Source organism: Myotis yumanensis, unplaced genomic scaffold (assembly GCF_028538775.1).
Source record: "Myotis yumanensis isolate MYYU_CA2020_CCGP unplaced genomic scaffold, mMyoYum1.0.hap1 SCAF_10, whole genome shotgun sequence".
Classification (NCBI taxonomy): domain Eukaryota; kingdom Metazoa; phylum Chordata; class Mammalia; order Chiroptera; family Vespertilionidae; genus Myotis; species Myotis yumanensis.
Window position 1 is genome coordinate 24,098,267 of NW_027223761.1, and position 14,393 is coordinate 24,112,659.

The 14,393-nt window shown below is 36.6% G+C and overlaps 1 protein-coding gene across 1 annotated transcript in view; it reads left to right on the forward strand.

The window, feature by feature from the left end:
- The window catches only part of KIF18A (kinesin family member 18A), an 80,450-nt gene that overhangs the window by 42,727 nt on the left and 23,330 nt on the right, over nt 1–14,393 (forward strand). Inside the window, exon 14 of the mRNA XM_070426621.1 lies at nt 947–1,182. Coding sequence (XP_070282722.1) covers nt 947–1,182 — 236 coding nt within the window. The remainder of the gene's footprint in view (nt 1–946; nt 1,183–14,393) is intronic.

The window sequence follows — 14,393 nt, forward strand, 5'->3', positions numbered from 1 at the left end:
CCTTGTGTTAAAATTAATGCCTATTCTTTTCCCACTGACCTATTCATACTTCCAACGGTTTTATTCTCCTGGATGTTATACATCAATACCAGGACTGAATCATTTCAAGATTACTCATGTTTTTTGATGACATCTTCCTTGATTTAAAAGTTAGGAACCATTGATTGAGTGTATAAATTTATAACTATTTAGCTGTGGCATTTATTCTGTCAGCACTTACGTGGACGTCTAATACATAAAAAGATGCATTCAGTGCTGCTCTGATTAACAACAATAGGGAAGACTTTGAATCAGAGCCAGGAATCTGTTGTGTCCCATCAATTTCCCCGTACCCACCATTCTTGTCCACAACTTATTTCCTTGAATCCCCTTGGAATAGCTTTGGAAGCCATTGCCTTAACTCATGAAGAGCTAACTGAAAGGAAAATTGAGCTCTGTTTTTTTGTTTTCCTTTTTAAATGTTATATACCTAAAATGAGTCTCATCATTTGACAGAATATATTAATTTTTCATTTTAATCCCAGGATGTTTAATAACTTACAATATCTTTGGTTTGTGAATCACATAGTGCTTTGCAAAAAGCATTTATATGTATTTAATTCATTTGGTTCTCAAAACTATTTCCTCAAACTATTATAAGTAATGGCTGTCCAATTGATCCCCAAGTAATAAAGGGAAAACCTCAGTTGTGCCTTATCCAAGATCATATGGAAGCAAATGAAGACTAAGAGTACAGCCCGGTGCTTGTAATTCAGATCCAAGATTCCTTCTACTCTGTACTTAAAGTGTTAAGAATATGTTGAGGTAGTTGACTGAAATATTCTAAAAAGAACATATATACAGGGAGTCATTTAAATGACCTGCTAATACTTTGGATGTTAAATAGTACTATAAAGTGTATTTAAAATTTAGTATTTATCTCTCCTTTGTCACCTTTCGTATATAGAGTATTGAATGCTTTACTTCCAACCCTGAGAAAACAGTACTGTTCATTAAAAGAAGCTGGCCTGTCAAATGCTGCCTTTGAGTCTGACTTCAAAGAGATTGAACATTTGGTGGAGAGGAAAAAAGTGGTTGTTTGGGCTGACCAAACTACTGAACCTGACAAGCAGAGCGATCTACGAGGGGTTTCTATGTTTATGACCTTTCCACAACTTGCACCAGTTCAGACTACTTCTTGTTGTAAGTATGGCTTTTATTTTATTGAATAAATAATAACATTTGTAAAATGTACCAGCCTCCTTAATATATCAATCTACAGAACAGTTAATTTTTTAATAGTTTTGGCTATTTTGTGAGAATTAATGGGAAGATGAGCTTCAGAATGGTTTCAATGAACCAGTATCTCTCATAGATCCAAGAGCAGATATGCTTGATATCGTAACTATCTCCAACAATAAAACCTTTAAGTTATTTCACCCATTTTTGATGTACTAATTTTACTTCTTTCTTTAAAATTTAATATCTCTTAAGGACTAAAGATTATGATTAAGAATATCACATTCTTTTTTAAAAAATATATTTTACTGATTTTTTTACAGAGAGGAAGGGAGAGGGATAGAGAGTTAGAAACATCGATGAGAGAGAAACATCAATCAGCTGCCTCCTGCACACTCCCTACTGGGAATGTGCCCACAACCAAGGTACATGCCCTTGGCCGCAATCGAACCTGGGACCCCACAGTCCACAGGCCGACGCTCTATCCACTGAGCCAAACCAGTTAGGGCAAGAATATCATATTCTTTAATGCATAATAAGCTGTTCTTAAGATCTAATAGTGTAGAATTTACTCTTTTTCTGTTGGAAGATCACTTACAATCTACTTCATGAGTATGCATGGAACATTTTTAAACAGTTTTCACTTCAAAAGTTTTGATACATAGTATTTTTCATTATTATTTAGTTAAAAATATTTTTGGGTTTCTGTTATAATTTCTTCTTTGATCCATGTGGCAAATTCTAGCCTATTTTGGGGTTATTGATTTTTAACCTCATAGAATTATATTTACAGAAAATATTTTGTATGATTTTAATCTGTTGAAGTTGATGGATACTTGTTCTATGCCCAGTTAGCTTATGTAAGTATTCCAAGTATGCTTTTAAGAAATATATATTCTGTAGGCGTTAGTTGTAATAGTTTATAAAATCCGGTCAAATTTTTTGTGTTCTTCAAATCTTATTCTTAATGACTTAAGTTTTAATTTATGTTCTATCAGATACTGAGGAAACCTATTAAAATTTCCTCTATTTTTGTGGATTTTTCTATTTTGTATAAGTTTTCTATTGCTGCCCTAACAAATTGGCATGAACATCCACACTAATAAAAGGGTAATATTCTAATTAGACTGACATCTGCCGGACAAAGCCACGATGGCGGGGGCCGAGACAAAGGCGGTTAGGGTCGATGAGGCAGGCAGGGGAGAGCAGGTAGGGGCAATGAGGCAAACAGGTAGAGTGGTTAGGGGCAATGAGGCAGGCAGGCAGAGTGGTTAGGGGTAATCAGGCAGGCAGGCAGAGTGGTTAGGGTGATCAGGTAGGCAGGCAGGCGAGCGGTTAGGAGCCAGCAGTCCCAGATTTCAAGAGGGATGTCAACTGCTGGTTTAGGCCCGATCACTGCAATCCCAGATTGCGAGAGGGTACAGGCCGGGCTGATGCCTCCCCCACCCCCTGTGCATGAATTTCATGCACCGGGCCTCTGGTATCAACTATATTACCTCAGAGTTCTGTAGGCCAGAAGTCCAGCAGGTTCAATAGGTTAAAATGCCTAGAGTTTCACAAAGCCAAAATCAAGTTGTGAGTCCACTGAGTCCCCTATTTGGAGGATCTAGGGGGGAATGTACTGCTAGGCTTATTCAGGTAGTTGGAATTCAGTTTTATGTGGCTGTAGGGCTGACATCCATGTTTTATATTTGGCTGTTGACCAGGGGTCATTCTAAGTTCCAAGGGGTCACTCATTTTCCCTGGCACGTGGCCCTCTGTATCACTTCATCCCCTAGCCTAGAACAACAGGTCAAATCATTTTTTCCTGCTTTGAATCTTTCTGACCTTCCCTTTTGACTCATGTAAGCAGTAGCTTACAGTCAGAGAAGGTCCTCTGCTTTAAACACTCATATTATTAGATTGAGCCCACTGGATAATCTAGGACAGTGATTTTCAACCTTTCTCATCTCATGGCACATATAAACTAATTATTAAAATTATGCAGCGAACAAAAAAAAATTTATTTTTTGCCAATCTGACAAAAAACCATAAATATATAATTTTTATTCATTCACACCCATTAACTATTGTTGTGTTGGCTGCTGTCATTTTTTTATTTGACAATCAATGATGAGGCGTCAATGTCCATGACTAAATAGTCAGGTATTGCATATTTAAAAAATTCTGTGGCACACTGGTTGAAAATCGCTGATCTCGGGTAATCCCCTTGTTTTGTTTTTTTTTAAATAAATGCAATTCTTTTTTTTAAATATATTTTTATTGATTTCAGAAAGGAAGGGAAGAGAGAGAGAAACATTGATAAGAGAGAATCATTGATCAGCACGCCCTCTACAGGAGATCGAGCCCACAACCCGGGCACAAGCCCTTGCCCAGAATCGAACCCGGGACCCTTCAGTCCATAGACCTACACACTCTTTTTTTATTTTTATTTTTTTAATATATTTTATTGATTTTTTACAGAGAGGAAGGGAGAGGGATAGAGTGTTAGAAACATCGATGAGAGAGAAACATCGATCAGCTGCCTCCTGCACACCCCCCAATGGGGATGTGCCCGCAACCAAGGTACATGCCCTTGACAGGAATCAAACCTGGGACCCTTGAGTCCGCAGGCTGACACTCTATCCACTGAGCCAAACCGGTTAGGGCATAGACCTACAAACTCTTATATACTGAACCAAACCGGCTAGGGCAGGTATTCTCCCTATTTAAAAAATCTGGAAAAGGTGATGATCCAACTTCAGAAAGTGAAGTCGTGTTTCTAAGGTTAAGAATCCCTTTTATTGCCCCTAAAATGCTGCTGTGCACAGAGTGGATGCTTGCGTTGTGGGTTAAAAAATGTAAACTGGTTAAATTTTGTGTTTATTTTTAATACTTAAATATAAAATTATTTTCTAAAACACTTGAAAAATTAAGGGATTTGTTTTATACTAAAAGAAGAATTTAAAATTCCATAATGTTATTTACATCTGCAAAATCCCTTTTGCCATGAAATGTAACCTATGCACAAGTTTCAGGGGCTAGGCCTTGGACATCTTTAGAGAGAGTGGGTGTTCTGCCTATCAGTTGTTATCCTGTTTTATTCTGTCAATTTTTGCTTTCTTTTATTGAAATTGTATTCTTACATCTATATAGTTCAGAGTTCTACATCTTTTTATTATAAGATACCCTTATTCTAGTAATATTTAACTTAAGTTTATTTTAATATTAACATAGCTAGCTGTTCTATTTGTCTTTTGTCTAGTGTTTTCATGTTTATCTTTTTTCCAATTCTTTCACAATAAACCTTTATATTTATTTCAAACATGTCTCCTAGAAACAGCACTTAATTGGGTTTTGCTTTTTTGTTTTGTTTATCAGTTTTTATATTTTAGTTAATGTGCTTGATGAATTTGTTGATAGTTGGCTTTAAATAATGTCCTGCTTATTCTAAATTTCTATTTGTTAGAACTTTCCTTTGAAATGATAGAGTAATATTTAATGTACCATTTTTTTTCAGCTCTGGAAAGCTCTACACTCTTCTTATATTCTTTTAGTAATTATCCTTTTGTACATGTAGTCTTGCTTTATGAAAGTCTGTTTATCAAAGTAACTATTTGTTATTTCCACCCTCTTTTCAGCCAGTACTAGAAGCTTGAAATTCTTTAACACCTTTAACCCCTCTTTTGACAGGTATACCATTGTTAAAATGTACTTTTTTTTTTTAATATATTAAACCCATAGCATATTTTATTGTCTGTACCATGTTCATATTTACTACTAGAGGCCCAATGCGCAAAATTGTGCAAGGGGCATAGCCCTTGCATCTGAGGTGGCTTGCCCCAGCCCTCACAGCTGCAGCGGCTTGCCTCAGCCCTTGCAGCCCTGGCTTCATCTGGAAGGATGTCCTGAAGGTCGTTCGGCTGTCCAGTCTAATTAGCACATTACACTTTTATTATTATAGATTTTTGTTCTATATCTTTTCAGCATCATCTTTGTCTTTATCCAAGACAATTTTTCTTTCATCTAAAGAACCTTTTGCATTTCCTTTACACTGGGTACGCTAATGATGAATTTTCTTAAGTTTTATGCATCTGAAGATGTATTTATATTACTTTTCTTTCTTGAAGACTTTTGCTGGGTATAGAATTTCAATTTAGAGTTCTTTTAGCACTTAAAAAAATTATGCTTTGCCTTTTGTTGTTATTGAAGTCAATTTTCATTCTGTTTCTCCCTTGAATGCAGTCTGACTTCCAGCTTTCTAAAATATTTTTCTTTGTCTTTGGATTTTAGTACTTTTGCTATATTGTGTGTATGTAATGTTATTTCTACTTCTCTTGGGTTCATAGAACTGTCTGAATTTGTGTTTGAATTATTCTTCATTAATTTTATAAAGTTCTAACCCATTATATCTTCATATATTTCTGCTACTTTTGCTCTCTCCTCTATTTCTGGGACTCCAGTTTTATTGCATAGTAACTTCTCATAGTCTATGACTTCTCTGGCTTTTCAGTATTTTCTCTCACCAGAATTTTTTTACATATTTTATAGTTGGTTCTTAACGCCATTAGGTTCTTAATTTCAGTTAAACTCTCTCTAAGAAGTTAGAAGTCTGAACCTCTGGACCTTTTTTTGTTATCTCTTGCTGGTTTTAGTGGCTTTATTTTCATAAATGCATGCTAATTTTTGTTTATCAGACATGTATTTTCAGAATTGTCTATAGAAGTACTTTGAGTTTTCTGATAACAATGTCTTCCTTCAGGGAGGATTACATTTCCTTTTTGCGGGCTCCTGATGGCATTAGCAATCCAAAATCACTTCAATTTTATAGATTGAGATCATTTGAAACTGAACTGCTGCTTCTGTGAGGGCCTGCTTACCCCTGGTTTATTCTCTACTAGAGGCCCGGTGCATAAAATTCATGAACTCGGCGGGGGCGGGGGGAGGAGAAATCCCCTCAGGCCGGCCTGCACGCTCTCACAGTCCAGGAGCCATCAGGGGATGTCTGACTGTCAGCTTAGGCCCATTCCCCGTGGGGAGCAGGCCTAAACCAGTAGTCGGACATCCTTAGTGCTGCCATGGAGGTGGGAGGGCTCCCTCCATCGCCACTGCACTCGCCAGCCATGAGCCTGGCTCAGAGCTTCTGGCAGAGTGGTGCTCCCCCTGTGAGAGCACACTGACCACCAAGAGGCAGCTCCTATGTTGAGCATCTGCACCCTGGTGGTCACTCTGCATCAGAATGAATGGTCATTCTGTTGTTTGGTCGATTTGCATATTAGCCTTTTATTATATAGGATAGTTTAGCTGTTCAGGGTATCTACAAGGAGGGTTTACAAACAACTCTTTGCGGGCCCTAAATTCTAGTTCCAGTCCCCAGACCTACAAAGCTCTTAGCAATGTTACTAAGCATTTCTGCCACCTCTTCTAGCATCAGCATACAACCTCAGGGGGAAAATAGCCTCCAACTACCTCCTGATGCTTGCCTATAATTCATCACAATTCTGTTAGCTCTCCTGTCCCTTAAGCATATGATATATATATTTTATATTTTGTCCAGATATTTTAGCTGCCTTCCATAGAGAGGTTGATCTGTTTGCCTATGTCTCCATTATTAAGTTCCTTATATTATATTTTTATAATAAGATGATAGAGAGGTTGGATATATGTAATTTTTCTTTTGTAAAGCATTGGAACTTACCTAATTGAGATCGTTGGAAAGAAAATAAGGTTTCTTCATGTTCTTTCATACCTTTTGGGCCTTGATTTTTTTTCTATGTAATATATTCAAGATGTTGAAGAGGAAATATGGTTTTAACACCAAGATTGAGAAATACTGACCACCTGCTATATGATAGTCATTATTCCTCATTTAAAAATCCATATTTCATTTACAATATAATTGTGTAGACTATACTTGTCAACAGTACAACAAAACATTTATTTGGCTCTTAATTTATTTTAATAGTATTTTGAAAAGGAAAGACAAGTAGAATGTACTTTATATAAAGATGTGTTTTCTTTTGAAAAAATGTACCTGAAGGTGGGTTTTATTTTTCTTAGTTTCATATTTCATTCACATGATTTTATAGATTAACTATTTGCTTAGTATATCTTGCCTGTTCCATGAATTATTTGTGTTGTCTACATTGTAAGTAGAGTTAAAGGTGAATAACAGGGAAGGGGTGTAAAGTGAGGCCTCTTATAGATATTTATTTTTCCGAGTCTTAGAATATTGTGAAGTACCTCATCTTAAAAAGGTAAAATAGTTCAGTGTACATTTGCATTTCTGTAGACATGAGGCAATACCCAGATAGCATATATTGCTAAAATTATCCTATAAATGATCATCTTAACAAATTTTAGAAGTTAAATTGAAGTGATTTAACTTAAGCAAAACATGAGTCAGATGTGTCTCATTCATCTTAAGCTTACACATGTATCAGTGACTTTTTTACATACTCTTATAAAACAGGTAATGTCAAGTGGTTTTGTTGTTAAATTTCAAAAATACTAAATGCTGTGGGGTTCCCACCCCCCCCCCCCCCCCCGCTTTAGGGACTTTTAGAGGGTATACTAGTTCAACTGAATGCTTTATTTTTAAAACACACACTGCATTTTTAAAAGTCTGATGAGATTAACCATAATTAGTTTACTCTGTGCTCTGTTAGCATTTAGGTATTTAATAAATTTTTATTTTTATAAATAACTAGAGGCCCGGTGCATGAAATTCGTGCACGGGAGGGGGGGTTCACCTCAGCCCAGCCTGCACCCTCTCCAATCCGGGACCCTTCAGGGGATGTCTGACTGCCGGTTTAGGCCTGATCCCGGCAGTCAGACATCCCTCTCACAATCCTGGACCGCTGGCTCCTAATCGCTCACCTGCCTGCCTGCCTGGTTGCCCCTAACCGCCCCCCACTGCCGGCCAGGTTGCCCCCAACTGCTCCCTCCCTGCCAGCCTGGTCACTCCTAACTGCCCCTCCCCCCCGGCCTGGTCACCCCTTAACCCCTGACTGCCCCCCCCTGCAGGCCTGGTTGCCCCCAACTGCCTTCCTCTGCCAGCCGGGTCTCCCCTAATTGCCCCCTCAGTGCTGCCCCCCTGCCACCCTAATTGCCCCCAACTACCCCGCCTCCTGGCCTGGACTCCCCCAACTGCCTTCCTCTGCCGGCCTGGTCGCCCCTCACGGCCCCCCCTGCTGGCCTGGTTGACCCTAACTGCCCCCTATGCCAGCCTGGTTGCCCCTCACGCCCCCCCCCCTCCCCCTTACTGGCCTGATCACCCCACGCAGCCTCCTGTTCAGTCGTTTGGTCATCCCTCACTCCCCTCCTGCCGGCCTGGTTGTAAGCAACCATCTTGTGAGAGCATGAGGGTTAATTTGCATATTACTACCTCTTTATTATATAGAATAATACATTAAATTAATATGTATTTTTATCCTGGTGCTCATGTCTGATTATTTCCATGACAAATTCCTATACGTGGAATTTCTGGCTCGAGAAATATGCACATTTTTTAAAAAGTTTATACTACATATTGCCAAGTTATACCCCTTGCCTCCATGTGATTATACCAACTTAAACTCCCATTAGCAGTTCTATAGTAAAATATGCTTTTTTTTTTTAAGAAAATAATTTTCAAACACATAGAAGTCAAAAAAATACTATAATGAGCCTATGTACTCATCATCTAACTTTAGGAATTCTCTAATATCTAGTCTTGAAAATACCATCTGTTTTCCTCCACCCCATATACAACAAGCACAGTGGAATATTTTGAAAGAAATCTCAGATACTGTATAATTTCTTCCATGTATATCTTAGTGTCCCTAAAAGAAAACACAATGCCTTCTTCATACCTAATGTCATCTAATATCTAATCAGTGTTCACATTTCCCTCACTGTCTCATAAATGATTTCTTCTTACAGTTTTTTTCCTATCAATCTTCAAACAAAGCCCAAACTTTGGTTGATGTATCTATTAAATCTTATTAAATATGGGGCTTTCTCTCCCTCTTTTGTCTTTGCTAATTACTCGTTGATTATTTATCAATTTAATTGTCATACATATTATCTTTCATATATTTTTCCTTTGTTCACTAATATACTTCAATATATTTAATTTGTTTCAGCTATTTAAGGATCTATTTTCTTTTCTGCGAGGGACCTAGCCATTATTTGAAAATTTTTCTGGCATAATCATCTTTTGTAAAAGTGGTTACTTACACTTTAACTGGTATAAAGGAGAAGGGAAGTAGACAGTGATGAGATCATAGGGATAATGAGGAGGAAGGAAGAAGATCACTTACAGCCTTGAGGGTCATTGTAAGGACTTGGGCTTCTGAACAAAACAACTGTTTTGTTTGTGACATGATCTGAAATATTTCCCTTTGGCTGCTGTGTTGAGAATAGATTTGTAAATCTATTCTTATGGCAAGAGCTGAAACAGTTAGGAGACTACTCCAATAACCCAAGTGAAAGATGGTGCTGGTTCAGACCCGGTTGGTAGCAGTAGGAGTGGTGAGAAGTAGTTAGCTTCTAATATATTTTGAAGGTAGAGCCAACAGAATTTCCTGACAAATTGGATTTGGAATGTGAGAGAAAGAAAGGTCAAGGATGACTAAGATTTTTTAACATAGCAACTGAAAGAATCAAGTCATCTTAAAAGAGATGGGGAAGACTTCGGGTGGAACAAATTTATAGGGTGGGGGTGGTAGAAGATTAGGTGTTCATTTTGAGGCATTTTAATTTTGTCTAAGATACATCCAGGTGGAGACATCATGTAAGCAGTTGAATAGAAGAATCTGGAGTTCAGGGGAGAAGTCTAAATTGAAATATAAATTTGAGGGTTGTTAACATTTAGATGATATTTAAAGCCCTAGGGCAGGATGAGATCATCAGGGATATTAACTCTTTCCTATAAGATGCATGTTGCAAATGTATTCTTCAAATTTATCATTTACTCTTCAAGTTTATCATATACTCTTTGTTTCAGATATCCATTTTAAAAACTTTTATGTAATAAAATTGCTCTTTTTTTTCTCTGCCATCAAAATCATTTTCTTCTAATTTATTTTAAAATAACAGGCAAGAATCTAACTTAATTTTTTTCTAAGCCTATCATTCTTGTGTAGTATGTTGACAATCCATCTTTATGGCACCTTTGTTTTACATATAGTAAATAGTATATATAATTCTGTTTATTGGATTTCTACAATTGATAATTTTTTATATAGCAGTGCTAATTTCCATCTGTTATTCTTTGTTTTTAAAATGTTCTTGGCTATCTCTGACCAAGAAATGAATCTTACAATGATTTTTTTCTAATTCTAAGGAAATAATATATTTTCAAAAATGTATACAGTAGGTCCTCAGGTTACATCGGACATCTGTTCCTACAGCGCAACGTAACGCGATTTTCACTAAGTCAGAACACACCTACATAAGCACCTACATCACTCACATGGAGCACATACACAGCAATAATGAAGTGAAACAGTAAAAACAATTTAAAAGAAAAATAACAATTCCTGACATTTACTTGTGGTAAATACAGTAAATAATAAAAAACATAAAGCACATATGTACATACGTCGAAATGACAGAACTTTTTTTTTTTCTGAATAAATGGGACATGGCGATGTAACCACGAAACGACGTACATCGTGTCCAACGTAACTCGAGGACTGTGTACATTGATTTTGTTTTCACGTTTTTCCATATCAAATCATCTCACTCTAGAATAGTTTGTCTCCATATTCATATCTTCTTGTATGTGCCTCAGCAAAGTTTTAAGTTTTCTTCACATGTTTATTATACATTTGTTATTAAATATATCCCTCTATATAATGTTTTATAGTTTTGCTATGTGGACTATTTTTACTTTTGTATTTAATAAGCCTATATCCTTAAGTTGAAACTATTTTTTTAAATTTTGTTAATTTTAATACTTTACCTATGGCAGTACTTGATTTTGGGATAGAAATTTGACTTGAGATTTTTGCCTACAAACTACATGTCTGTTGATGTGGAGTAAAACATGAACCTATTTTGGGTCTGGAAAACAGAAAGTGCACTCGCTCACTGAGTGCTGTGCAGGATGGGGTGCTGGCAGCAAGATTTATTTATGGAACTGATAAGATTTCTGACATTAAATGAAAAGTCAAGATTTCCTCATTATCCATCTGGAAACTTACATTTAGTAATATTTCTGTCTCTAACCTTTCCTTTTCCAAAATTTTGCACCCCATGCCAGTGGTTTTATCTTGAAGTACAATAAAGAAAAGATACAGTAGAACTATAGTACAGATATTCTGATTGAATATAGAGCACTGGTAGAAGTTTAGATTTCCCCTAAAATTACTTGAGTAGAAGAAAATTTCATTGAAAAAAATAGGATACCTCTATTCTAATTCTTTACATAATAAATATGAAGCAGCAGAAGATGTTTATATAAAGGAAATACTCCATATATTTTCTAATTTGTTGACAAAGTGCAATCATTATCAATAACAACAGTAGTCATGCTTGTAGTCCTAAATATATTTCATTTGGACCCTCATTTTGTGCACAAGACTATGTTCAGTTATTCGTTTATAACTGCAGATGTTACTGTAAATTAAAAGGTTCTTTGCATTGCCTTTTATTTTTTTCATCTTAAATAAGCATGAATACTAGGAAAATGAGACTGAGAAGAAAACATAGTATCTGCTATTTTCCACAGAAATGGGTATCAAAAAAGTTATGGTTGATTTATTACTCAGAGTGCTGGATTAATTTAAAGAACTGTTACACAATTCTTAATACATGGGGAAATATATTCTTTCTATAATATTTGTAAATAACTGATATTATCTGTTTAGACACTAATGCTACAATAACCACAATAGTGTCTTTTGAATGTATTATAAGATGTATTAGTTTAGTTAATCCAGTAGTAAATTGAGGTTATGTATCTTTTAAATAGTTAAAATTTATTCACTTGTGTCACTTGCAACTATGAATTCCATGAGTCACAAGGCTGTTAAAAAGAATCCAGATTTAGGAAGTATTAGCCATTGCAATTCGGCAAGAAGAAGGAATAAAAGGCATCCAAATTGGAAAAGAGGAAGTAAAACTGTCCTTATTTGCAGATGACATGATATTATACATACAAAACCCTAGAGACTCCATCCAAAAGCTACTAGACTTAATACATGAATTTGGCAATGTAGCAGGATACAAAATTAACCCCAAGAAATCTGAGGCATTTCTATACACCAATAGTGAACTTTCAGAAAGGGAGATCAGAAAAACAATCCCATTTACCATCGCACCAAAAAAATTAAGATACCTAGGAATAAACTTAACTAAAGAGGTTAAAAACCTCTACTCAGAAAACTACAGGACGTTGAAAAAAGAGATAGAGGAAGACATAAACAGATGGAAGAACATACCATGTTCTTGGATTGGTAGAATCAACATCATTAAAATGTCCATACTACCCAAAGCAATCTATACATTCAACGCACTTCCCATTAAAATACCAATGGCCTTCTTCACAGATCTAGAACGAACTCTCCAAAAATTCATCTGGAATAAAAAAAGACCCAGAATAGCTGCAACGATCCTGAGAAAGAACAAAGTAGGTGGGATCTCAATGCCAGATATCAAGCTGTATTACAAAGCCACTGTTCTCAAAACTGCCTGGTACTGGCACAAGAACAGGCATATAGATCAGTGGAATAGAATAGAGAGTCCAGAAATTAGCCCGAACCAATATGCTCAATTAATTTTTGACAAAGGAGGCATGAACATACAATGGAGCCAAGATAGTCTCTTCAATAAATGGTGTTGGGAAAATTGGACAGACATATGCAAGAAAATGAAACTAGACCACCAACTTACACCATACACAAGAATAAACTCAAAATGGATAAAGGACTTAAATGTACGACAGGAAACCATAAAAATTCTAGAAGAATACAAAGGCAGCAAAATCTCAGACATATGCCAAAACAATTTCTTCACTGATACAGCTCCTAGGGCAGTTGAAACTAAAGAGAAACTGAACAAATGGGACTACATCAAAATAAAAAGCTTCTGCACAGCAAAAGAAACCATCAACAAAACAACAAGAAAACCCACCTCGTGGGAAAACATATTTGCCAACGTCATATCTGATAAGGGCTTAATCTCCAAAATTTATAGGGAACTCATACAACTTAACAAAAAGAAGATAAACAATCCAATCAAAAAATGGGCAAAGGATCTAAATAGACACCTTTCAAAAGAGGACATTCAGAAAGCCAAGAGACATATGAAAACATGCTCAAAGTCACTAATCATCCGAGAGATGCAAATCAAAACAACAATGAGGTACCATCTCACACCTGTCAGAATGGCCATCATCAACAAATCAACAAACGACAAGTGCTGGAGAGGATGTGGAGAAAAAGGAACACTTGTGCACTGCTGGTGGGAATGCAGACTGGTGCAGCCACTATGGAAGGCAGTATGGAGGTTCCTCAAAAAATTGGAAATGGAACTCCCATTTGACCCTGTGATCCCACTCCTAGGAATATATCCCAAGAAACCAGAAACACCAATCAGAAAGGATATATGCACCCAGATGTTCATAGCAGCACAATTCACCATAGCTAAGATCTGGAAACAGCCTAAGTGCCCATCAGTAGATGAATGGATTAGAAAGCTGTGGTACATCTACACGATGGAATACTATGCTGCTGTTAAAAAGAAGGAACTCCTACCATTTGCAACATCATGGATGGAACTGGAGAGCATTATGCTAAGTGAAACAAGCCAGTCAATGAAGGAAAAATACCACATGATCTCACTCATTCATGGATAATAAAGACCATTACAAACTTTTGAACAATAATAGATACAGAGGCAGAGCTGCCTCAAACTGATTGTCAAACTGCAGTGGGAAGGCCAGAGAGAGTTGGGGGACAGGAGGGAGGGGAGTAAGAGATCAACCGAAGGACTTGTATGCATGCATATAAGCATAACTAATGGACATAAGACACGGGGGGGTAAGGGAGGGTAGGGGTTTGTCAAGGGGGGGGGGGGGGAAGGATACTTATGTAATACCCTTTGTAATACTTTAAGAGAAAAATTAAAAAAAAAAAAAAAAAAAAAAAGAATCCAGATTTATGATTAGTATAGTAATTGTATCAATCATTTGTAGCCCAGAAGTGTTT